At 48.4% G+C, this 24,140-nt stretch overlaps 3 protein-coding genes across 7 annotated transcripts; 1 reads left to right on the forward strand and 2 right to left on the reverse strand.

Annotated features, from left to right (window-relative positions):
* Nucleotides 1-27: 27 nt before the first annotated feature.
* GGA2 (golgi associated, gamma adaptin ear containing, ARF binding protein 2) lies at nucleotides 28-9,651 on the reverse strand. 4 transcript variants are annotated; one of them, XM_065732672.1, is made up of 17 exons: nucleotides 9,593-9,645; nucleotides 9,189-9,273; nucleotides 8,926-9,001; nucleotides 8,407-8,505; nucleotides 7,692-7,815; nucleotides 7,165-7,268; nucleotides 6,594-6,674; nucleotides 5,815-5,952; nucleotides 4,766-4,847; nucleotides 4,345-4,464; nucleotides 3,914-4,081; nucleotides 3,611-3,666; nucleotides 3,171-3,302; nucleotides 2,257-2,425; nucleotides 1,335-1,504; nucleotides 850-960; nucleotides 28-340 (listed from the first exon to the last, which is right to left on the reverse strand). In XM_065732672.1, exons 1-17 carry the CDS (start codon nucleotides 9,624-9,626, stop codon nucleotides 233-235), a joined length of 1,857 nt encoding a protein of 618 aa, XP_065588744.1. In that variant the 5' UTR covers nucleotides 9,627-9,645; the 3' UTR covers nucleotides 28-232. The 4 variants fall into 4 exon arrangements, with proteins under 4 accessions (XP_065588744.1, XP_065588743.1, XP_065588745.1 ...); XM_065732671.1 differs by having other exon boundaries at nucleotides 3,171-3,329; XM_065732673.1 differs by lacking the exons at nucleotides 7,692-7,815; nucleotides 8,407-8,505 and having other exon boundaries at nucleotides 3,171-3,329; nucleotides 9,593-9,651.
* Nucleotides 9,652-10,122: 471 nt separating this feature from the next.
* EARS2 (glutamyl-tRNA synthetase 2, mitochondrial) lies at nucleotides 10,123-16,487 on the reverse strand. Its single transcript, XM_065732677.1, has 9 exons — nucleotides 16,412-16,487; nucleotides 16,131-16,286; nucleotides 15,329-15,518; nucleotides 14,613-15,085; nucleotides 13,702-13,810; nucleotides 13,393-13,546; nucleotides 12,005-12,135; nucleotides 10,933-11,068; nucleotides 10,123-10,341 (listed from the first exon to the last, which is right to left on the reverse strand). The coding sequence occupies exons 1-9, from the start codon at nucleotides 16,485-16,487 to the stop codon at nucleotides 10,258-10,260; spliced, it is 1,509 nt and encodes a 502-aa protein (XP_065588749.1). The 3' UTR covers nucleotides 10,123-10,257.
* Nucleotides 16,488-16,744: 257 nt separating this feature from the next.
* On the forward strand, nucleotides 16,745-22,763 carry UBFD1 (ubiquitin family domain containing 1). Of its 2 annotated transcripts, XM_065732679.1 has the most exons (8): nucleotides 16,745-16,814; nucleotides 16,967-17,200; nucleotides 17,265-17,473; nucleotides 18,476-18,541; nucleotides 18,761-18,866; nucleotides 20,789-20,871; nucleotides 21,398-21,439; nucleotides 22,143-22,230. In XM_065732679.1, exons 1-7 carry the CDS (start codon nucleotides 16,784-16,786, stop codon nucleotides 21,419-21,421), a joined length of 753 nt encoding a protein of 250 aa, XP_065588751.1. In that variant the 5' UTR covers nucleotides 16,745-16,783; the 3' UTR covers nucleotides 21,422-21,439; nucleotides 22,143-22,230. The 2 variants fall into 2 exon arrangements, with proteins under 2 accessions (XP_065588751.1, XP_065588750.1); XM_065732678.1 differs by lacking the exon at nucleotides 21,398-21,439 and having other exon boundaries at nucleotides 16,748-16,814; nucleotides 22,143-22,763.
* The last annotated feature ends 1,377 nt before the right edge of the window (nucleotides 22,764-24,140 follow it).

The raw sequence follows: 24,140 nt of genomic DNA on the forward strand, positions 1-24,140 counted from the left end.
CCCCGGCACTGCGCTCCACCTCCGCTCGGTGGCCCCGCCCCGGGAGCCGTAATAAGCACAACGCTGGGCCGGCCCCGCCGAAAGCTTTGGTTTTGTTATTTTTTTAATGCGCACCCCCGCCCCAGCACACACGGAAAGGATGAAAATGGACCCAGAAACGAAGGAGGGAACGCTCGTGTGGAAGTGGAGGGCGGGCGCTGGGGCAAACGGCCGCGTCTGGGCCTAACGACGGTCAGCTGCCCCGCAGCTCTGCTCCTGGGAAGCCGGTCAGCTCTCCCACCTCGGTGACAGGCTGCACGCCGTGCCTGAACGACAGCTTGTACTTTAAGCGGACGGGATCCTGGGAGGGAAGAAACCAGAGAGGAGCATGTCACAGCTGCAGCCTCCTCCCATCCCATCACTCAGCCCTGCTGCACTGAACCGCCCTCTGAAACACTAAAAGAGCTCTGCAAGGCCCAGATGGTAACATAAGAGCCACAGCAAAGGAGACCCACACGGGCCCCGCAGAACATGCTTGAAAATTCAGGCCTGGCCAACCCCCTCCAGGGATGGGATTCTCCCTTACATCCATCTTCAGTCACGTAATTATTCATCAGTGCAACAAAGGTGACACACATAGTCATGCCATTAGTTACAGACAGGTAGACAAGCACAACAGCACAGGCCACTGCAGTCACTGCCCTTTCAATCCTGAAAAGCTGTTGCAGTAGGAAAAAAAATGTCCTCCAGCACAACCCAGCGTGTCCATCACACGTCTTCTTGCAGATAACACTGCCACTGCCCTGCACACAAGTGCTGCACCCATTACGGCCACATTCAGTGACACACAGCAGAACCACTGCCACGTACTTTGTGCGGATTGGCAAGCAGCAAGACCTGAGACACCACTGCTGGGGGAAGCAGCGGGCTGAAGGCTGGGAGCTCAGAACTGGATGCTGGCTGCAACTTTATTTTCATGGTCTGAAAGAGAAAGCAAAAGGAAATTTTTAAGTCCACACCAAAAAAGAGCTGGGAGTACTACCAAACTGTGGAGCTGATTAAAGTCAGCCTCCATTTAAAGGAGGACATTCCTAAATAGACAATTTCATGCTGCATATACACAGGTACAATGAGTGCTTTATCAGGTTAAAGCATTATCCAGAGCCATGCTTCTTTCTCTCAAGGCCAAAGATCTACTCTGTGAAAGAGGCACCAGAGCCACAAGCACCACCACACCACTGGCTTACAGTCCAGGAAGAAGAGCCACACAATTTCCAGTACACAAAAAAAATTCTAACAGTGAAATGGAATTTCTGAGTAGTCCCACTCCATTTTATTCATCATACACTTCTTACCTTTGGGACTGCAGCCTGAAACACAATGTTCCTAATTGGCTGAGGTGAGGTGCTCAGCATGGAGAGAACCATCACCAGCACATCTGGTCGGCCAGGAGCTGGGTCTCTGGAGAAGTGGAGCATAGCCTTGAAACCATCCCTGTCATACACTGTGAGTGGATAGATACTACCTGCCAGAGACAAAAGGAAAATAAGAAACCAAGCATGGATTTTCCCTCTCTTCTGAGGGCAGAACAATGAAGACAGGCTAAGAACAGCATGAACAAAAAACTCATACAGACTTTTACTTGCTCTAGCAAACTCACAGGCCAAGCAGTTTACAATGCCAGCCCATGATTTACATTTCACCTCCAAGGCACAGAGAGGAATACACCTCATGAGATAAGAGGTGACTAGCAGCTGAGATTTAAGTCAGTTAAAGAGATGTGCTACAAGTCCAAGAGATACAATGGGAAAAGCAAAAATATAACACTTCAGTAACTTACAGGACTTAGCCTCTTATTACCAGGAGTAAATCCTCAGTTTGCCATCACCATCCAGCCTTTTCAAAATCTGCTAAATCCTTAACTTGAGAGACTGAAGTCAGAAGACAGTTCTGCCTTCAAACCCACAAGCATCTCCTAAGCCTCCGGAGAAGTACTGCTTGAAGTTTCACTAAAGATGCCAGGGTCAAAGAGTTTAGAAGCACTCTAAAAAGATTAGCCAGGGCACGAAACTCCTGACTACTGCGGAGGACATTTTCACAGTATCATTCCTAGCACTTGCTCAAATTCTCAGACACATTAAATCCTTCATAAAATAGCCATTTTTCTCCAGCTGACCCTCACAGCATGAAGCTACTTTGGCTTGCTTGCTCCCCTGTAAAAAAATCACAGAAGAGCTCTATTGAGCAGAGCTGGGGCACAGAAATCATTGCACTTACTCAGTGTAATTGAAATTAAAGGGACAAAAAGGTTTGCTAGAGAAGCATCATTGGAAGCTGGATGCAAAGAGGCAGCAGGCTTCAGCTCGTAGCCTACGCTGGAGAATGAAGGATCTGCCATTGAGCTATTTGGAAGATCTGGAAGGGGCAATTTCATTGGTGATAAATCCCTGGAAAGAAAAGCATGTAGAAAGCTTATATTAACTGGGGAGGGTACATGGTATACACCATCCTCTGCTGTGTCTGTGTTTGTGTTCCCAATCCCTCATCCCTTTTAGGTACAAAGGACAAGCTTACTCTGAGTTCCTAGGAAGTCTGAAAATGGTCTCTACTTTATATGGAGGACATTGCTGTTTTAGCATTCTGTTACTGTCATGAAACTGCATTATGCAGGGTTTCTGGAGTCCTGTCAGTGAGATTAAAGTAAGTTCTAGCTCAAAGTCAATGCAAAAGGCTAGAAATCTCCAGGAACACTGCTTGGCCTATGTTCTGGCAGGTAAGATAAGCATATCATAATGGTCACCTGCCCTGAAGACCTATGGATGACAAATCAGTTTCCTGGCATTCATTAGAAGCCCAACAATCTTGTCAAAGCCAGAAAAAAAGCTGGAGAAAAAAAAGACCTGACTTTGATGTTTTCCTTCCTTTAATTCAAGGACACACTGTTGCTAAGCCATGGGATACGTTCCACCAAGTTTCTGACCCTGTGAAGGTCCAGGTGTGCAATTATCCAGAATTAGAACTAGTAGGTGCACAGCTGCTGCTTTAAGAGCTGGTGCATGGATGAACAGCTTGCCATCATTACCCGGTTGTAGCTAGGTTTTTCCAAACCTCTCTCCTGTAAAAACAGCATTTTTCCTTTCCAAAGTCAGACTGTACTGTACAGAGCTTGCTTACAAGGATAACGTCTTAGTCCTGGGAGGTGGAGAGAGCTGATCAAGGCCCTGAAATTCATTCTTCTCTGAACAGCTGTATTCCCAGCTTTTCTCCAGTTCCAGGGGTTCAACAGCACTTTTATTTTCACTATACCCATTGTGTACAGCAGCCTGGAAAAGAGGCATTTCTGGTGCATGCTGTAGATCATCAGGAAAAAAATAAATAAATCAAACCTGTTCCTCTGAAAATAACTTTTTTTTTCTTTATAAATACACCTAAGATTAATTAGACTAGAAATAAATCTGAGTAATCTGGTTGCTAACTGCAAGTCATACATTCACTGTACAGCAGATTTCCCTTCAGAGGAGAGGGGGTATAAAAAATAAAATAAATGCTGCTGGACAAAGATGGAAGATCAAGAATCCTATCTGGTGTTTATGTTTTATGGACTACCATACCCTACCTGAGGATCACTCACCTCTGATAAGCCAAAGTCAGGTGGCGGACTCTGTAAAACCAGTGGGTCACTGAGATCTAAGAAAGATATCAAAAGGCACAGATCAATTAAAGAAAACTGTTTTCCAGAGATTCTTCCCTTGCTGTCTAACAGCAGTTCACCTACAGCTTAGCACCATTAAAGAAACGACACTTGTGAAAACTTTGCCTAGCTAAATGGACCAACTTTCCTTTAAGATGAACACTGAAGTCAAAGTTCTGTATTTAGCAAGAACTGCAAACCCTAGCAACAAGGCTAACACTGCACTGAACTGTGCAAACAAACCTAATGACTTCAGCTCCTCCTCCAGCAGACAAGTAGAGGTGGTGCTGCTGTGTCTTGAGGCAGAGGCTGTGTCTGAAAACTGGTCTATAGGAGTGTGAGACGTGGCCTCCAACTCGGAGAAGTCGATCAGCGAATAGCTCTTAATGCGCCTTGGGGGTGTCCGAAGTGCTTTGGAAAGAGTTAAAGAGAGACATACTGAAAGCAACAGTGCACACGTGGCTACAGGCACACACTAAAGGACTCAGGTGAAGTACTCCAGGAACATTTTCATTCAACCACACATAAAAGCAAATTAATGGATACATGATAGTTTTCCTGAGCTGAAGGGTTTTGTCCCCATCTGTTCTCTGAGAAGTGGTTCTCTTCCAGACTCCACTCATCCATGAAATACAGGAGGCAGAGCTGACATGGAGCACTGCAGGGTTCTTTACCTGGTGCTTCAGAGGAGCTGCTGGCTGAACATCCTTCCCCACCACCCTCAGTACTGCCTACAGTCTTCCTGTACCGTCCCAGTGCCTGCACGAGCCTGTCGTTGGCCTGCAGCAGCTCAGCTGGAAAAGAAGAGAACAGCAGGAGACTTTCACTCAGCATCAACTCACAAATTCTGAAAGCCACCTTTGATGGAAGAAACTGAATTCATTATTTAACGTTTTGCTCCAAGTAAAAGTTAATACCTTCCTTGGGGAGGAGTAATTTTATCCCACTTCCCTGACACAGTTTATTGTTTCAAGCAGAAAGCCTGGCTAGAAAATGCCTAAGCATTCCTTCTTTAAGGAAAGGAATCCCTTACACAGGAAATAAAGTTAAATGAATATCAATGCAAAGAGTTCCAAGGACACCACTGGTTCTTACCTAGAGCCTCATCATCATCAACTGTCTCACTGGCCAGGCGAAAGAGCAGCGTCCTGAGCTTCTCACAGCGCTGGAACAGGCTCTGGGGAAAGAAACATTTCACATCATTGCTCAGAATATCCTGGATACTCACAACACTTCCCTATGTCCCTGTGACCACCTGTAAGTGTTGCTACCTCTAGAACAGCAAGCTGCATGTTCTACTTTGGTCCAGTGCTGCATGCCGCTGCATCCTTACAACACAGTGACCTGGAAGCACAGACTGTGGAGCAAGGTGGTTTTGCTGGTACCTGCTCAGCAATCACATCATCTCTATGCATACAGGTGTAAGATACGTCAGTGTAAAATTTTCCAATTAAAAAGTATCCAGGAGTGAATGGATAAATCACTGTAGTCAGAGGAAAGTGTTATGACCGTTGGTTTCTAATACCATCAGAAAGGACAAAGCCTATTATGGCTCTCTTCTCAGAATTTTGGAAGTGAGGAGGCACAGCAGAAGCCATTTTTTCCATCTGAAAGTACAGTCCCTGCCACATCCTGCAGTCACAGCCTTCTCAAACGAAGCTAACTCCAAACTCTGTGGTCACACACAGGCACAGGAAAAGCTCTTCCCTACAAAGACTAAGATTCAGCAGTTTTGAAGCAAACCAGTGAACTCTGGTCTGAAAAGTACAAGTCAAAAAGCCAATAGTTTTGAGCTTCCGTGATCACATCTCCTCACACCCACCTAACCATGACTGGGCTGAGGGAATTCCCACACGTTACTCCACTGCTCGAGGAAGAATCACTTCCCCACAAGATACCACAAGAAGAGCAGCTGATCTGAACAGAAACTAGAACTGGCACAGCAAGAGACAGATCCGTTCCAACTTCATTACTCGGATGAGAGGGACTGTCATTCACAAAGCACGCCGGGAGTTATTCTGGCTGCAGTTAACACTCTTCATCGCAGAATTGGAGTGCAGCTCACTGCCATTTGAATCCTGTTGTCCCAGGCCCTCCCAGCCACAGCCAGAAGAACCTCCCACACAGGAAATAAGAACACCTACCTGAAGCGTTTCACGGTCAGATTGGGGTAATTCCCATCTCTTGTAATCTTCCAGCAATTCATCCATTCGTTTAACATTCTCAGAGACTTCACTGATTGTATTCACCCTTCTGGACACCTTTGCTGACTTTTCCTGTTCCTTTGAAAATAAAAGTCGATGATGATTTGGCTAATGCAGCGTGCTTGCCTGGGTCACACTGGATCACTCTTGCTGGGGACATCTTCCTATAAATATGTAACTGCAGACAAATGATGGCACAAAATCCATAAAGAGCTCCAGTACCAGTGCTTCACCACACAAAGGCATCAAGAAAAGAAGCAGAACACCTCCTGCTCTCCTCAGGGCATCAGGCAGCATGCGCTGGTATACAGGGGGTGCATTACACACTGTCATAAAAAGCCTCCAGAATCAGAGCTGGGAGTTGGTGGCTTCTGCCACACAGAAGGGCTCTCCAAACAACAGCAGTGAGTTTTTCTAAACAGAGGCAGGCTGACCTTTCAGATGGAAAATGAAGACCTGACTTACAGACACTGACTACAGAAGAGAAACAGTTTCCTACCAACTAAGCTTTTTTCCACCTGGGAACCTAAACAGTTCATCTGAGACCGATGTTAGGGCATGGTTCCTATTACCACCTGTTACAGTACTCCCTTTAATGTCAGGATGGTGGCAGATATTCTGGATGTCGCATACAGAGCCCACAGTCACAGACTGAACTGCCAGGTCCCCAGCCACTCCTCCTTCTGCCCATAGAGGCTGTGGCTCCCACAGACACCCACCTCCTTGACCACGCTCTTGATCAGCCGGTTGGCAGCCTGCAGATCCTCAGCATGGGTGCTCTTCAACAGCCTCGCCAGGAGCTGTGAGGGGAAACCATTGGACAGCAGTCAGCAGCATTCTCTGGGCACTGTATGACAGGTACACCCCACAGGTACACCCCCCAACAGAGCAGTGCTCAGGGACACCCATTGTCAGCAGCTCAGTGCAGACAGCTGAGAACGATGACTTTCTGAGACAGCCCACGGGCTGACTGCTGGTACCAGGAGCACGAGAAAAAGGAGGAGGATGGCCGACACCAGGGCAGCACAGAGTAGTGCAGTAACACAGCACAGGGCAAAAGAACCACTACAAGGCCCAGAGAGGCCTTCCCACAGAAATGCAAAGAGAAACTAGTTCTGTAAAAACATTTCACTTTTGACCAAGCAATGCTTTCTCATAAACTCACAGAATTCTCCAGCCATTGCTCACCAGAAGCATCAGCATTGCTCTGACACAGCACAGCACACATCTGCACATGCTCTCAGCAGAAAAAATCAGAGGGGGAGCAGGGAGGAAAGCCTTAAGTTTTACCTTAGATTTCTCTTCATCAGTGTCAAAAATAGAATTCTGAAGTCTCGGAGAAGGGGGAGGTAAAATTTTGTCTTCTGGCAATTTGGGGTCTTCTTTTACAATCCCTGGAAGGGAAAATGGTATCGGTTCAGCAGTGCCTGAGCTGCCACAACACAATGCTCAGCAGCATGCTGGGCTGCACCCAGCTGTGCACCCATCCCCAGCATTGCACAGAATGGCATCCCAGAGCAAAGAGCTCCCAGAACATGCTCCATATCTTTTTACCACACCACAGGGGTGAACACTGCAAGAAGAGCAGCCACAAGGATGGAGTGGCTCAACACAACTATTCCTGGGTAAATCTCTTTAAACAGTTACGGGCATCTCATAGCACACCAGCGGCCTTGGAAGCAGCCTTTGTCCTCTCTCACTCACGCATAATGTCTTACAGAAAAAGCTGAGTCACAAAAGCAAGGAGGACAGAGACGTGTGGGCTGAAGCCACATGAGCTCAAAGTTAAGAAGGAAACTGAAATAACAGAACTAAACCTTGTTTCTTCAGTAACTGATAAGCATCCCGGATTTTAACTTCCTGAGGAAACCAAACTGTCCAACTGAATATTATTTCTGTCACCCTGGACTTGACTTTTTCTGAAGACCAGGTTCCATAGTACTGAGGGAGGAAAAAAAAAACAACAAACAGAACAAAAAGATAAAATAAGAAAAATAGATCAAAACTGAAGAGTTTGCACCATACATGGCATACAGCTCCATGCCCTAGTTGCTTTCATGCAGAGATCAAGCAGCAAATGGACTCCAAACACACGCACAGCACTGTCAGCTGTGCTTCTTGCAGTACATGAAACAGCGTGCACCGCAGTGGCTGTAAATAAAAGCAATGCTGCTGCATGTGTGCCAATGTCATTAATACTGTATGACAATCAACATGAAACCATTCCAAAGTCTCCCTGATCCGTTACTCAATCTGAAACCAAAGGTTGTTTCTTAACTCTTTTGGTAAAAACAGCTCTGTGCTTTATTCAGGCTGCCCCTGCTCCAGGAGCACAGCCCAAGCTCAGCTGACCTCCCACAAGATGAAGCATCAAAAACAGCAGGAGTTATAATTATTACTTTCTTTACAGGGAAACTCACATTCCTTGCGCTCAGAGGCACAGAACAGAAATTCTGCTCTACTTCTTAAAATGAACGTCATGTAGCTTTCCCACCCAGGGCAAAATACACAGCACATCCCCTTGCCACGCACCTCTGGGAACAGCACTTTAATCAGCTCATTCAGAAACCGGAACTTCGCTATTTCACTGTGAAATTTCTCCCCGCAGTTATTCACACACGTCTCCAGCACCTGCAGAAGAGGAACCAGTAAGAAAACAGAGCTGTACACACATGGCTTGGGGAATTTGTGAAGCTCCTGTTAGTACTGTGTTACTTCTAAGACCTTTCTGTGCGCACGCAGACCATACTAAGGAAGATGCACAGCAAATGCATCTTCTTGCCCAACCTTCTCAAGGAAGGTGCTTAAGCCCACTGTTCTGTCCTCCCCGTTATTAAGGACTTCTGGAGCCACTGACCCTGAAGCAAGAGCACAGGCACAGCAGCAGGAGCCGGGATCCGCAGCACAATACCACAGAAAGGAGCCAAAGAATTCACTCCCTCTTTTCCCCCGGTTTCTACATTCACCGCGTATCCAGAAGTTACGGAGCAGACGTCCAAGCGAAAAAGAAACAGCTGCTGCCCCTCCTCGCACGTGGCCGGGAACACTCACCGTCAGCGCGTGGAGAGCCTCCACCTCCTGGGGCGACTGTATCTTGTGCGCCAGCAGCCGTGCTGCCAGCCGTGGGCTGCGGGGCGACAGAAAGGAGCGGGGCGGTCAGCGCTCGATCCCGAGGAAGCCGCGCTGCTAACCGAGCCACGCAGACAACGGCGATCGCCCGACAGCTCCGTCCGCAGCCGAACCGCCCGTTCGGGCCCCGCACCCGGCGCTGCGGGAAAGGGCTCCGGGCTGAGCAGGGCCGCCGCGCTCCTTACCCCTCCGCGTCCGCGTTCAGCTCTGCGCAGAACTGCTGGATGCATTCCCACTTCTCCTCGAGGACACCTGGGTCAGTGGCTTCGTCTTAGGAGGGGGAGGAAAGAAAAGGTTTCGGTGTGAGCGCGAGAGGCAGCGGCTGCTCCGCTCGGGGCCTTTTATTATTCGTGAAAGGCAGAAACGGAAGGCAGAACACAGGCAGCGAGCGATCGCCACCGACACCAGCGTCAAAACGCAGCGCTGAGCCCCGCCTCGAAGAGCCCAAGGTGGGAGCGGAGCTCAGCCCTGGCAGCGCGCTGTCCCCGCAGCGCAGAGCGTCCCCGGCCCGGCATACCCCGCAGCCGTCACCCCCCGCCCCGCCGCTCCCGCAGCGCTGCCCCGCAGCCCCCGCCCCGCCCGCGCTCACTGAGCCATCGCTGCAGCCGCTCGGCGCCGGCCATGGGCTCCGCCGCGTCCCGCTCCGCCGCCCCGCCCAGTGAACGCTCCTCGCAGCGCACGCCCGCCCCTCCCCCAACCCCCCCCACCTCCTCCCACCCCGCGCAGACAGCACCGACACGCACACAGAAAGGTGGTTGCTGTGACAGCTGTCACCAGCGCGATTTAAGAGTTAAAGGCCGGCCCTCCACTCGGGAGGGCTCCGTGTCTCAGCCGAACCACGCGCACGGCACTGTGGGCTCAAGTCTTTTCTCCACAGCAGCAACAGGTAGCAGCTGCTCACCCCATCACCACTGCTGTGCTGCTGGCGGGGGCTCCTCCTGCTGCAGGGCAGGCAGCTGGCACGGCCCTGCCTTCCATCTGTGGGCACTGAAATGCTGATAGAAGTCTCTAGATCCTGGGCTACTTCTGCAGGGTGACAGCACAAGGACAGACCCCTCTCCGCATGCAGTTTCTCTCCAACTCAGACTGCCTCGTGCGGAGTGTACAGACACACAGACACCTGCATGGCCCAAAGCCCAGCACATCTGATCAGAGATCGTCACACTATCACCAAGGAGTCCAGCTCCAGAATGATGACACATGGTGCCCGTGCCACCTGGACCCAGCGCTGGCTGGCTGTGCCATGCTCTCACATCAGCTGCACAGCACTTTGCGTATCCTTCCACACACTTCTCTGGGGCCCAATGTCACCATCATCTCAGCAACGCTCGGTCCATGCTGAAAGCACATAAGAAGTCATCAACAAATGGAAGCTTATGCTTTTCAGTATAAAAGTCTGTATCACCAGGCAGGAAGTGATAAAGTGACAGTCTAACAGCAATCTGATAGCTTAAGGGCAGGGGCTTGGTTAGCAATCTCAAAGCAAGATCTAGTTTTTTCTTTCTGAAGGAAAATGGTCAAACTGAACTAAAAATAACAACCCCAGAGCCTATGCCAGAAGCAGGCTATGAAGAATGCCTCCTGGAAAACTTAGGTTTGCACTTTGTACAGCAGATAAACACAGAGCATTGCACAAAAGATCTCCATTGACATAAAACTCACAAATTTGCTAATGCCCTCTACAGCTGGTCCAGAAGTTTCTCTATCTCCAGGTTGCAACCATGCCTTAAAAAGACCTTTCTGCAACAGCCGTAACAGCCCTTTCTTCCTGAACTGCTTTATGTCAGTTCTTTCACTCCTAACAGGAACTGACATAAATTTTTGTAACACGTCCAGCCCAAAATCTGGTATCTTGATGGCACAGGGAAGATGGCTGGTTAAAAGCCACACACAGAACAAGAAGGCTCCAGCCTTATAGTAGTATTTTACCTGCTGCCCGCTGAGAGCCAGACGGAGGAGCTTCATCATGCTGCTGTACTTGGTCTGTTTGGTTTCTTTCTGGAGGTTTCTGAGGTCTTTGTTCAGCTCCTCAATGGTCCAAACAGCTGCTGGCTTTGTCATAAGCCTTTAGGAAATGAGTAATTCAGATTTCTGAATAAATACAATTTTTAGAGATGCAGGAGCCATTGCTGGCAGCATCAAGTGCAGACAGCAGTACTATTATCTCCCCAGGATGGGCAGGATTCTGACATTTAAATTGTCATCACCTGGATTCAGTTACCACTCAGTTGTGACAAATGACTGGGAGCAACCAGCTTTGCAGACAGCTGAAAATAATAGCTCGTTTTGCAGCTACTGCCACCTCAGCTTCTCTCTGAGGTGTTCAGGGCACATTTTCATTGAAAGCTTTGACCTTGTATACACAGAATCTGAACAGGAAAGGAGACTGACATAGCATCCCTCCCAGCTGCAAGGCATGGAGCAGCAGAGGAATAGAAACTTAACAAAGGTTGAGCAGATTGTCTGCCATCCCAGTGATGCTTCTGACTGGACAGAAATGTAGACTGCTAGCCAGAGGCCAAGAAATGAAAACCAGAGAATCACCCCAAGGATGAGTGCTTCAGAAGCAATTAATTCAGCTGGGCATAGACTGAGTTCATTCCAGTGACCCAGCAGACTCATGATAATGTGCTGACCAAACCATCCTGTCCTTCTGTCAGATGCTGCAACAGGCAAAAGTACAGGAGATCAGGCAGCACAGAAAAGGTCTAAGTTAGTTTCTTCATCAGCACTATGTCGGCACAACTTATTGTGCCCAGTGCTTTATAAAGCAGAGATGTGACAATTCTTGCTTAAAAGCTCTACTGTGAGATTTCCTGCTGGTAAGCAGACTTTTAATTAAGTACACACATAACCTCTCAGCACTTATTAACTGCAGCACATTCTGAAGTGAAACAAAATACACAAAAACCATGAGCGCATCTGAGACGAATACAGCTGCCACGCAGCAATGCTGCAGGGCATCACGTGGGTGTGTACAGAGCTGCAAGGAGACACTTACCCTAGGACTAGTTTTCCTATTTCATCTACTTCTGCAGAAATCATTTGTAGCTGCTCTCGGGACACTGAGGGCCTAACCCACAAGTAGGAATAGTTGCCTGACACCAGGTCCTTCAGATGGGTTACGTGGCCCTGGGGAAAGAAAGCAGAGTTGGCAAGACCAAGGATGACAGTGACAGTTTGGGGAGGACAGAGATCCTCCTCTCTGGACTTCACAAACAGCCAAAGAGGGTCCCAGCACACTGATGCCTTGCGCTTTGTGCCTGCTTAGAAACAGCGTGAACCGCTGACATTTTAGCTGCTGTTTTTTCACACCCTTAACTGCCTGGTGCACACAGAGATACAAAAGCAGCCTGAAGGGCTTGGTACCAGTCCTGCACAGCACATGCAGCTGACTCACTCTGTCCCTGGAAGTGGCTTGCCACACTCAGTCGCTGCCTCTCACGAGATGCACAGGGAGTCACATGGGCAGCCCACAACAAAACCTCTGCGCTGAGGGATGGGGTCTCTGCCCGCCATTATAGAGGTGCTTTACTCCCCTTGAGGAATTCCCCGGATCCTACAGTGGCATCCAAGGTGCAGATTTGGAAACTGCTGGGTTCACCCCTTTCCTAGGACTGGGAAAAGCCACAGTATCTCTTATCCCCTCCAAAGCCTGCACTCTGCCATTGACTTTAGAACAGGGCCCCACACACCCAAGTGCCATTAGTTTAACCATCAAGAGCTTCATCCATCTCTGCTAAGCAGCTGCTTTGAATTAGCTTCCAAAGCATGGAGCAGTAGCAACAAAAGCAGCTTTACACCGCCTAATTAGCAAAAAGTAAGAGTGAGCAGCCAGGCAGTACGAGGAGTCTGCCTAGTGCAGACCTTTGCACCACAGGCACATCACATGCTGCACCACGGGACAAAGCACAGCTTGGAGGCCTTCAACCCTCGTCTAGACAAAGCCACAGCTGACCTGATCCTGCAGTATCAATAGTATTTCTGTGGCTAGGACGCTTCCCCCTTCTACCAAGAGAGCACTCTGCCAGCTCAGCAAAGAGCCGGTGAGGTTAAAACCACAGAGTTGTAGGAGTTGGAAGGGGCCTCTAGAGATCATCTAATCCAACCCCCCTGCCAAAGCAGCTCCCTAGAACAGGACCTAAACCCTGCAAAGGTTGCCATGATATTCAGCATGCCTATTTCTACAGGCCAGCCAACCACACCATTGTATTTCAGCAGTAAGTGTGCACACCTGAACTGGCAGTTACAGCAACTTGCTGTTGGCAGGCTGCTGCGCTCAGGTCAAAGCAATGCCCAAAACTCAGCTGAGTCTTCACCCACAAAACCATGGGTGCCCATGCTTCATCCCTCCACAGAACGGTAACACAATTTTATCACTTCTCATACTTTTCTCAGCAGGAGGACTTGCTCCACATAATCCTTCTCCAGAACCTCTTTATCCACTTGTTGATCTCCATAGACTTGTTCCACCAGCAATTGGAGCTCTTGAATTAGCTTCTGCCGTAGCCCTTCATCATCAATACGATGAGTGAGGTGCATCCTGGACAAAGAGAAACTGCTTTGGGTTTCATTCAGTCTAACCATCTTCATCTCGTATTTATCAGTTAAAACTAGAACAATTGGAAAGGCAGCATTAGACCTTGGACAGACATGCTACAAAGTAGGAAGTGTTAAATCTACCACTGATATTTCTACCTATTGAATTCTGGGAGTTTCTCAAGATCCAGTAGTGCAGAATGGGTTGTAATTCTGCCTATTTCAAACTGGGAGATCAGCTCCTCCAAAGTTCTCCCCATCTGTTTCCCTGCAAAATAATTCAGCAAGGTTATGACATACATTCACTCTCCAGCAGAAAGATAGAGTCACTGCTTTTCATTAGAAAAGGCAAAAATCAATGCTGATGCAGCAGCACAGCCAAGGCAACAGTGAGAAAGACTGCTTTCAGCACTATGAGGAACAGGGACATACCCTGCCAAACAAGAGGTTACTTCTGGCAGGCATTCACAGGAAGCTGCCCCTTCTGTGAAACAGTCTGATAACAAGGAACTAAACCTGGGACATTCTGCTTCACTTTATTTCATCCCTCAGTGAAACACCCCTTGCATCACTCAGCCTGACAGAAGTAGCACTTGGCCAGGAAGCTTCCCTGCCCAGTGAAGGATTCATTCCCGAGAAGAGTTCATGAAATGTAAAAATTAATGTGATACTCACACAACCAAAACAACAAAAGAAATAGTTGAGTCAACGACTCATGGTCTTTCAGGTTAAACGAGAAATGTGAAAGATGTAATAAATGACACTGCAATTATTAACCAGAGAACAGAAGTTTTCCCAGGAGTTTGCAGACAGTTTAATCCCTCTGAGATGAAGGTTGTCCCAGGTGGGAATACATTAAGCACCACCCAGTTTAAATGGCTGCATAGGGACAGAAAGATTCCCACCACCTGTGGTGGCATTTCAGCATCAGAGGCCCACTCAGACCACCTGGCTGACATCTACTTCCTCTCAAACACTGCCAATGTTCTTGAAGACTGAAATAAAGCCATCCCTTTCGCTAAGGTCAGCCCTAAGGGATTCCTAGCAAGCACTAAGCCTGCTCTCATTACCTGCAAACCCAGAGCCACAGTTGGTTATCATGTCCAGTAGAGCCTCAGGTAGGTAGCCTTCCTGGGCAAAATGCTCCACGAAGATGTCCCCTTGCCTCTTGGACAGCTTACTGCCATCCTTGTTCAGAAGCAGCGGGAGGTGCCCAAACTGAGGGGGCTCCCAGCCAAAGGCTTTGTAGAGCAGGAGGTGCTTGGATGTTGAAGTAAGCCATTCAGTCCCACGCAGGACATGGCTGATGCCCATGTGGTGGTCATCCACCACGTTGGCCAGGTGGTATGTGGGGAAGCCGTCCCCCTTGAGGATCACTGGGTCACCCTCCACCTCTGCCACCTCATGCTTGTTCCAGCCATAGACCAGGTCCTGGAAGGGCTCCACACCCCGTTCCAGTCGGAAGCGCACAACCCAGTCCAGGCCCTGCTCCAGCTTCTCAGCCACCTCCTGGTTTGTCAGGTGCCGGCACCGGTTGTCATATCTTTGAGAGAGGAGAATGGAGGAGTTAGATCAATATAGGCTAACCCCACCAACGCATTTCACATTCCCAGAACTCTACAAAGATCCATGAATTTTAGCTGTGATCCGCCCACTCTGCATCTACTCAACCCCTCCAGCTTCACACATCACTCCTCTAAACTCCTAAAGTTGCAAAAGCAACTTTGCTGCCACATACTTCACCCTGCACTTGGGAGCAAGTGACACAGAGGGGACAGACACGTACCGTGGGGTCTGCTGGTTGCGCAGGGCCTCCTTCCTCAGCAGCTCCAGGCGCTGTGGGGTGCAGAAGCAGCGGTACGCAGCACCACAGTCCAGGAGCACTTCACTGGCAGCCCTGTAGAGGTCGAGCCTGAGGGACTGCTGGTAGGGGCCGAAGGCACCGCCACGCCGAGGGCTCTCATCAGGGGGGATGCCTGGAAGAGCCACACAGTGGGCCTACAATGGGTTCCAAAATCCCCTCTTTCAGTTCTGAAACTCAAAAACAAACAAACAAAAAAGCCCCCACCATGGAATCAAGCACCTCCAGATCTCTCCTGGCAAGTACCCATACACAAAGAATGTACCAATGTACAGTGAGGTCTGAGAGGTTTCCCATGCACAAGTCCTGTTACAGCTGTGTTGTGCCACTGCCACAGGTGTGAGTTTGTGTGTAAGATGGAACAAAGCTAACAGTCACTCCAACAGAGCCCTACCTTATTACAGAACCACTGAATGGTCTGAGTTGGAAGGGACCTCCAAATGCCATCTGGTTCCACTCCCTGCACTGAGCAGGGACACCCACAGCTTCATCAGTGCTCAGAGCCCCATCCACCTGACCACGGGTGTCTACAGGGACGGGGCACTGCCACCTCTCTGGGCATCCTGTGCCATTGCCTCACCACCCTTACTGTAATTAACAGATTCATCACGTTTGAAACGCTGCACGTTTTGCTGCCACACCAAATACCCTTATTTTCTCACCACCCATCCCCAGGCAGAGGCTCTGGTGGTGGTGGTGGTACTGGACTCGCTGCCTCAGGAGTTACCTGCCCAGTGCAACATGTCCTCTATGCTCTCGGCGGCCCCGGGCACCACACGGCTTTGGTCTGTGTCCTCCACTCTCAGCACAAAGGTCCCTCGCTGCTGCTTGGCAAAGATGTAATTGTACAGCGCAGTGCGGAGGCCACCCAGGTGCAGGAAACCTGTGTCCGCGTGCAGGGTAGAGAAGAGCGCAGTGAACGGAGAGAAAGAGAACGGGGCACCTCCCGCAGCCCCAACCTGCGTCCAGTATGCCCACAGAGCCAGAGCCAGAGCCAGAGCCCGTTACCTGTGGGGCTGGGCCCAAAACGCACCCGCAGCCCCGACACAGCCGCGCCAGACACCTCCCTGAGCACCCGCGCCATGCCGCCCCGCGCCGCCCCGCCAATCCCCGCCCCCAGCCAATCCCCGCGCCCGTCGGCGTCGGGGGGCGGAGCATCGCGCCCAGGCACGCTGCCCTCCGCGCCGGGCGAGAAGGAAGGCGGTGGCTGAGGCTTCCGGGGGGCGGGATCGAAGGCGGGGCTCCAGTTGGTGGGCGGGGACGCGGGCGGAGCAGCGATTGGCGGGCGGGGCAGAGGGCGGGGCTACGGGGGCCGGCGCGGCCCAGCGCGCGGCGGCGGCGTTTCCCGGCGCCCCCCGCGGCAGATTGTACACAATCATCATGGCCGCCGCCGGGTCCGCCGCCGCCGGAGGTAGGAACGGGCGGACCGGGACGACGCGGGGTCGGGGCCGGCGGGGCGGGGCCGGCGCGGCGCGGGGCGGGGCCGGCAGCGGTAGGCGGAACGCCGAGGGCCGGGGCTGGGCGGCTCCCCGGGGCCGGGCTCTTCCCCTCCGCTCCCCGCAGGTGCCGCGGAGCCGGGTATGGAGGCCGAGGCGCCGGGCTGCGGCGAGGATGGCTCTCCGCGGGGCGAGGGGTGTCGGGCCGCACCGCCGGGCGCCGTCAGTAATGGCAGCGACGCGGAGAGCGGGCAGGAGCTGGTGGAGCTGCGGGTGATCTGGAACAAGAACAAGTACGACGTGAAGTTCCGCCTGGACAGCACGGGCGCCGACCTGAAGCAGAAGATCCACTTGCTGACAGGTGCGTGGGGCGGCCCCCAGGCCCCGTCTTGGCCGCCGCCCCCTGACCCACCCGTTCCCACCAGGCCTGCCGCCCGCCATGCAGAAGGTGATGTTCAAGGGGCTGCTGCCCGAGGAGAAGACGCTGCGAGAGATCAAAGTCACCAACGGTGCCAAGATCATGGTGGTGGGCTCCACCATCAACGATGTGCTGGCCGTAAACACGCCCAAGGACACGACGCAGCAGGAGGGGAAGGCGGAGGAGAGCAAGAAGGAGCCGCTCTGCAGGCAGAAGGTGCGGGCGTCCGGGGGCCTTTGGGGATGGGGTGGGTGGGTGAGACTGTACGTGCCATACTGTGTGGCCCCCCTGGGTTGTGGAGAGGCCCGGCAGGGCTGTGTGGTCCCCCCGGGGCTGTAAGCAGTGGAAGCATTTTGCATTGTTAGCACAAGCAAAGCCAACGTTAGTTATATCTCACAGCTAACTAGTTTTTTGCTGGTGTAAAACACTTGGATTTCTAAGAACTGTCTTTAGAATGGGTGTGGGGGCAGTTCCCTCTGTGCTGAAGGCAGCGTGGCTGCTGGGCATCCTCCTCACACCTGGGATGCTCCCTCCCACAGCGCTGTTCTGTGGCTGCACCGCAGTGCTGTGGGCTGCTGGAGGATTTTCAGCTCGAGGTGTTAGCGACCTCCATCAGATGAACTAGATTGAAAACTTAGAATGTGCACCGTTGATCTGCAACCTTTATGAGACGTGCTTTTGTTTTTCTGTAATTTATCATAGTTCACGTTCACTGTAAGTTCCATCATTGCTTAAAGGTACTCAGCAACTTATGAGCTCTGAGCATGGTTTTGTCGGTTACTACTGCTCTAATCTTCCTGTTTGGTGCTGTGTTGCGGTATGCTGCACTGTCAGATGTAGAGGACTTTCTACCATTCACTGAATATAACCCCTGACTGTTAAAACTGTCTTGCCCAGTGCCAACCATGTGATTCAGCATGTACATTTCATAGTGAAACTTGTATTCTTTCTATGTGTATATATTTATGTATTTGTGCATTCTACAAAGGATGTTACCCTTCACATTATATTGGGATTTTATTCATCTCTGTAGTTCATTCAGGCTATTGTATTGGTTAACTTCAAAAATTAACTGTTTCCTGTGTGATAAATGACTATGGATGGTCTTTAACTGTCTCCTAGTGCTATTGGGATCTGTTGGATTCAGGGTGCATTGGAAGTAAATTGAGAAACTCAGTTGTGTTTCTGTAAATTCTCATTTCTGTTTTTACGTTGCAGCAACACAGAAAAGTATTGGATAAAGGAAAACCTGACGATGTGATGCCTTCCATTAAAGGTGTTCAGGTAGGTAAGTGGGTAGCTGGGGCATTGTCGCAGTCAGAGAAGAGGTGGGGTTTTTCATGTTCTTTTGTTCTTTGTGGTTTGAGACTGCTGGTTTTAACTTCCCATTCTGTCTGGGAAGAAAACTGCTCAATTGGATCGTTTGTATGCTTCAAAAAGTAAGAGGATGCAGCTTTTCCTGTTACTCTTTCCCTGTGACTTACCACATTGCCTTTGTTGTAGGAGCGCCTGCCACCAGTGCCATTATCTGGCATGTACAACAAGTCAGGGGGGAAAGTAAGGTTGACCTTTAAACTCGAGCAAGACCAGCTGTGGATTGGTACAAAAGGTGAGAAACTCTAAAACTCTGAGGTGGTTAATTGGTAATTGGAGAATAAGAGAATTATGTGACCAAGAAATATCTTCTGGTGTGACTGAATTGTGTTTAGGAGATAATATTGTTATTTCATTACTTCCAAACTAAATTTTGCTGCGTTTTCTCAAATGCCATCCTCTCAGATCGCTGAACGTTAGTTGATATGTTATTTCTGTTCTTGAAAAACTTGAGCTCGGTAGTGCCAGTAGATGTGCATTCCGGTCTGCTATTCATAGCTCCAAACGTGAATTACAATATTTGGCATTTCTCATGTATCTCAAAAGCACTTCATAAACATTGGTTCAATGCCAGCATCGCACAGAGGCCTGATGACTTGGCTGAGACTTTGAAGAATCATAGAACTGGGAATAAGAGTAGGAGTGTTGGCATCTTTGTCGTTATCTGTCCTTCCAACAAAAATCAGTGGGGTGTCTTGTTTCAGTGATGTACAACTGCAGAAACTACGGCATGTGTTGCTGTGCAGAGGAATCGGTTTACTGTCTTGAGTGGTGCCAGGAGGAGCTGAAAGTACTGTGGTGATAGCATGCAGCACTGAGGGTGTCTCAGATAATCCCCCTGCCTCCAAAGGAAGCTGTGCTCATTTCGTTTGACCAGGATGGGGCAATCTTGTAAGGAATAGAAGGGCTTGCTCACTGTGCCAGTGAAGTAACTTAATTCGATGTAATATTAGCTTTGGATGGCACATTCAGCTGCTACGTTATTTCCGAAGTAAGCAGAAATATCCTTTCCTACTTTCTACAAACTTGATTGTGAAAACTTTCTGGCTTTAAAACCTCGTGGATACACATTGGAGTAATATCTCTTAGGCTAAGTAATAGACGTCGTTTCTCTTCTGTAGGTTGGGCAGCTAGGTCTTTTTGTCATTGTTAACGTATTCTAAATGCATGTTTTATTTTTTGGTAGTAAATACTCTTCCCTCACCTTCTACGTCAGTTTCAAGTTCAGTATTTCTGAAGTGCTCTAGATTACTGTTTCTTAAGCTTTGAAACTTGATTCTTCACGTAATTGACTGCCTTTAATATAACCTGTTTCCCTACTTCCCAAAATTAGCAGCAGCTTACTTCCTTCAGGGACTGGCTGTAATTACTGGCTGTTGTTAGGGGAAGTATTCCTTCATGCTGTGAGAAATGTGTGGCACATGCCAGCACGTCAGGGCTAGGATAAATACAGCTAGCTATTAATGTGTTTGGTTTTTTTTTTCATTTGCTAATCCTGGAAAACTGAAACTGATTCTTTTGTCTTTACATCACAATGTTTATTTCCCTGCTTACTTTTCAATAGTAAGTTATTTTATTTATTTATTTATTTATTTGGATCACAAATTAGTTACATAGATGTAAGGAATTTGTTATTCAGTTTCTCCACGGTAGGAGATTTGTGGTTTTCTCTGTCATATCCCGAGAAGCTGACACTGAAAGCTGAACTGGAAGGGAGCACCTGGGGTTAAGTCCTCAGAAAGAAGAGGGGACGTAAGAGAGCCAAACTGCCATGAGTGATGTATTTAGTCGGTGGTGGTGGTTACTGCTGGCTGGTATCAGGCTGCAGGAATTGTAGCCGGCTTCTTTCCATTTCTTTCCCTGTTTACCCATGTTTCTTTTTGCCTGTGCTCTTAAATCAACAATGGAGGATTCCCTCAGGGTGAAGCCATGACTAGCTGAGGGTTAGCCAGCCTTGCTTTGCTCAGCCGTCTTCGGCCTTGTTGTTCTGTATAATCTTTGATGGTCCTGAATGCTTTCCCCTGGCCTGGCTCTCACTGTGAGCTCTGTGCTGGTAAGAGTAGAGGTTTTGGAAGGAACGGAGGTGGTGTTTGAAGTTAGCATGACATACTGCTTCCTCATACATCGGAAATAATGCTTTGATCAATTTTAATGTAGAGAGAACAGAAAAGTTACCCATGGCATCCATTAAAAATGTGCTGAGTGAACCTATTGAAGGACATGAGGATTATCACATGATGGTAAGTAATGCCTCCACTTTAGTAATATCATTCCAATTAAAGAGTATGCAAAAGTAAAGCTGTCAGGATAGAGCAATGCAGAGACTGAAAGCAGCACCAGCTTGGTGTGTTGTGGAATGTCAGAATGTCAACATTGTCTGCTAACACAGTGTAAATATTTGGGCTGGCACATTGAGTGTCTGCTACTCAGTGGAAATCTGGGCTGGTTTCACAAGTGTCAGTGCAATTCAGTATCCTCTGTCTCATGACAGCATAAGTATTTTTACCTCTGTAACAGCGTAACTGAGGATTTCCTAGCATTATAGAGGCTTTCCTTTATTCAGTTTAATTTCTGGTTTCTGTTGTATAAACAGGCTTCACTGGAGGTTTAAAAGTGGAAAATGATTTGATTCTGTAATGTTTTTCCCCACGGGATTTTCTGAAAAAGTGCTTTTGGATACAGAAGTGTAACACTTAAGAAGAGAGCAGTGCTAATTCTGCTGGATTTTTTTTTGTCTGTTTCTTTTAATCTCTGGTTTCTTTTGAGGTTTTGCTTTATGGAGCACAATAAGTAACTACTAATGCTGAAGTAAGTTCCTTATATGAGTCTGTGCCCTTTCTTCAGGGGAAGAAATGCTGTGCCTTAAAACTACTGTCAGCAGGAGGGAGCTGGTCGAGTCTTTATTCAAATATTTGGTTTTTGGTCACCAATGAAAGAAAGCGTACTCTTCTGGATATGACACAATAATCGTTCTAAGACAAGGATGGAGGCTGTTGGCATGCTATGGTGCTCCTCCTCTCCTTTCCCTGCTGACAGAACTAGCAAACAGGACATTATCTAAATCTAATTTAATCTCTGAGGTTTCACCAATTAAAACATGATCATATCTGTGAGATTTCACCAATTAAAACGTGATCGTTGCCTTAGTTCTGTTCAGCTTCCTAGCTCTGTGCATTCCAGTAGTTGCTATAGTCTTATCTTTAGGTTATGCAGTACATTCTATCTTCCAGAGTAAATTCCTCACGTCCTTGAAACTGGCCAAGAGATTTTGTTGCAGCGGGAGTATCTTAAAAGGAAAGAGCTCATCACTGTAACGGGTACTTTGCAGTTTCACAGAGGGATGTTTTCTTTAATTTCATATGAAATGCCCTTAGTGCACACGAGGTGATTGGAGGAGGCCCTGGTGTAGCAGGCTTGTGTGATTTCTGCAGAGGTTAAACGTACGTCCGCTCTGTCTGCTGTCAGCTGTTCTGTTTCCCATTTGTAAACGTTGTTGTTCTTAACTTTGCAGGCATTTCAGCTGGGCCCAACAGAAGCATCTTACTACTGGGTCTATTGGGTACCAAATCAATATGTTGATGCAATCAAAGACACGGTGCTGGGAAAATGGCAGTATTTTTGAAAGCACGCTCACCTCTGGCACAGGAAAATGACACAAAGCTAAGGACACTGCTGGGAGAAGCCTCCAGCATGCCTGGATGTGACAGTCCTGGAACTTATTAATAAAATATGATAAAAGAGGCATTGATGGAAGCCAGAGGTGATGTTCTTTCACCATTAGTTTACTTTTAACTTAAAATTTTCACCATCCCTTTTCTGCAGTCAGCTTCAACCGTATTTAAAGCAAATGCAGTGGAAATCAATAAATTCTAATTCACAAAATATTGTGTGTAATACACTTAAATCTGCTGAGAGTTGATCTTCCAATTTAGTTTTAAAAAGAAACTATTACAATGTATTATTGAGGATTTTTTTACATGGTTTGAACAAAAACAGCTATTTTCATAATCTTTCAGTTATGAGCATTAGACTTAATTTAGTGACTTGGTTGTGACTGAGAATTTCAGAACCAGTTTATTTATAGAAATAAACTTGAAGCAGTGTAACAGTATGCAAAACTGACGTTTAGCAAGCCATATTGTGCTGGCCCTTTTCTTTCGGGTTTCAATCTTTGGTGACAAAACTCTGCATTTATTTGTTTTTTAAACCCAAAGATGCCCTCCTTTTTTTTTTTTCCCCTTTTCTTTTGTTTAACCCACCCCCCTTCTCTCCCAGTGCTGGAAGCTGTGGGTTGGTACTCCGTGGCATGTTTGGAGCAGAGAAACACCACTGTGGATGTTCTGTAAGCACCGTGAGCTGGTGCTGCTGACTGTCCTGCTTTGTGCTGCCGTTATTTCCCTCTCTGCTCCACTTCTGCCCGGAGTGCTGCGTTTCAGAGCTGTGAGCACGCTGCAGCCCTGAGTCATGTTGCAGCTGTTCTCACAACCATTACATGTCTGACTGGAAAGCAAACCAACAGAAAGCTCCGCAGCGTGCTCCCTAACGATGCTGGTGCGAGTATGCTGAAGCAGTAACACAGATCTGGAAAAGGAAGCGAACCGAAGGGGCTTCCCTCCTCCTGTTTGTGTTGGGGAGGAGGACAGATGTGGGAGAGAGAAGTTCTGATGCTGTTTTGCCTCGTAAATAACTGCAGTAGTCTTTTGAGATCCAAATCTGAAAGTGTATGGGTATCTTCTTCAGTGAACCCTGCCAAACTAGGAGGATCTGTCCAGCAACTGACCTTCTGAAATTTCAGTTACCTTCCAGCTTTCCTTTGGCTCAAGTTTACAGTAAGTTCTTACAGTAAGTTCTTGCATCCAGTTCTGTCTGAAATACCGTTCTGTGCCATCGGTTTGTAGTGTTCTGTGTCATCTCAGCAATTAACGTGCCATTTATCTCAGGTTTTCTGCAAGGACCTTCCAGTCCTGACAAGGTGCACACCCCTACCAGATTGTATGTGCAGTTGGACTGAATCAGTCTGGCTGCGTGTTAAATCTGCAGCTAACAGATCACTGTTTGGTTTTGGTTGTTTTAACCCTGTAGGCTTAATGTTCCTCAATCCAAGAAGCTCAGCATTTTGAGAAACTTGCTTAGAAATATCCTTTTAGGAACAGTTGAACTGAGTATATTCCATGTCCATTTTTCACTTGCCTTGAAATAGCCCAGTTGAAACTCAGCAGGTGCAAACTCCTAAATGAGTATTTATATTGTTTTATCCAAGAGACTTGGGAAAGTGTTCACTTCATGGTATGTGTTAAGGGTGCGTATTTACCTGTAGACTCTTGATAGCAGCGTAAGCAGCTTTTGTTTTGTCCTTTCAGTTGATGCAATACGAATTGTAAAGGTGTTCCATATCCAAGGTAGAAACTAGTGATGTTCTGGTTACTCCTGTAGTTGAGGTCTCTGCCTGCAGTGCTGCAGTGGTACAGGAGCCCTGTGGGCTGTGGGTGAGGGCTTCTGCAGTGGGTTG

Source organism: Cyrtonyx montezumae, unplaced genomic scaffold (assembly GCF_038088225.1).
Source record: "Cyrtonyx montezumae isolate F1298 unplaced genomic scaffold, pur_monq_1.0 scaffold_16, whole genome shotgun sequence".
NCBI classification, from domain to species: domain Eukaryota; kingdom Metazoa; phylum Chordata; class Aves; order Galliformes; family Odontophoridae; genus Cyrtonyx; species Cyrtonyx montezumae.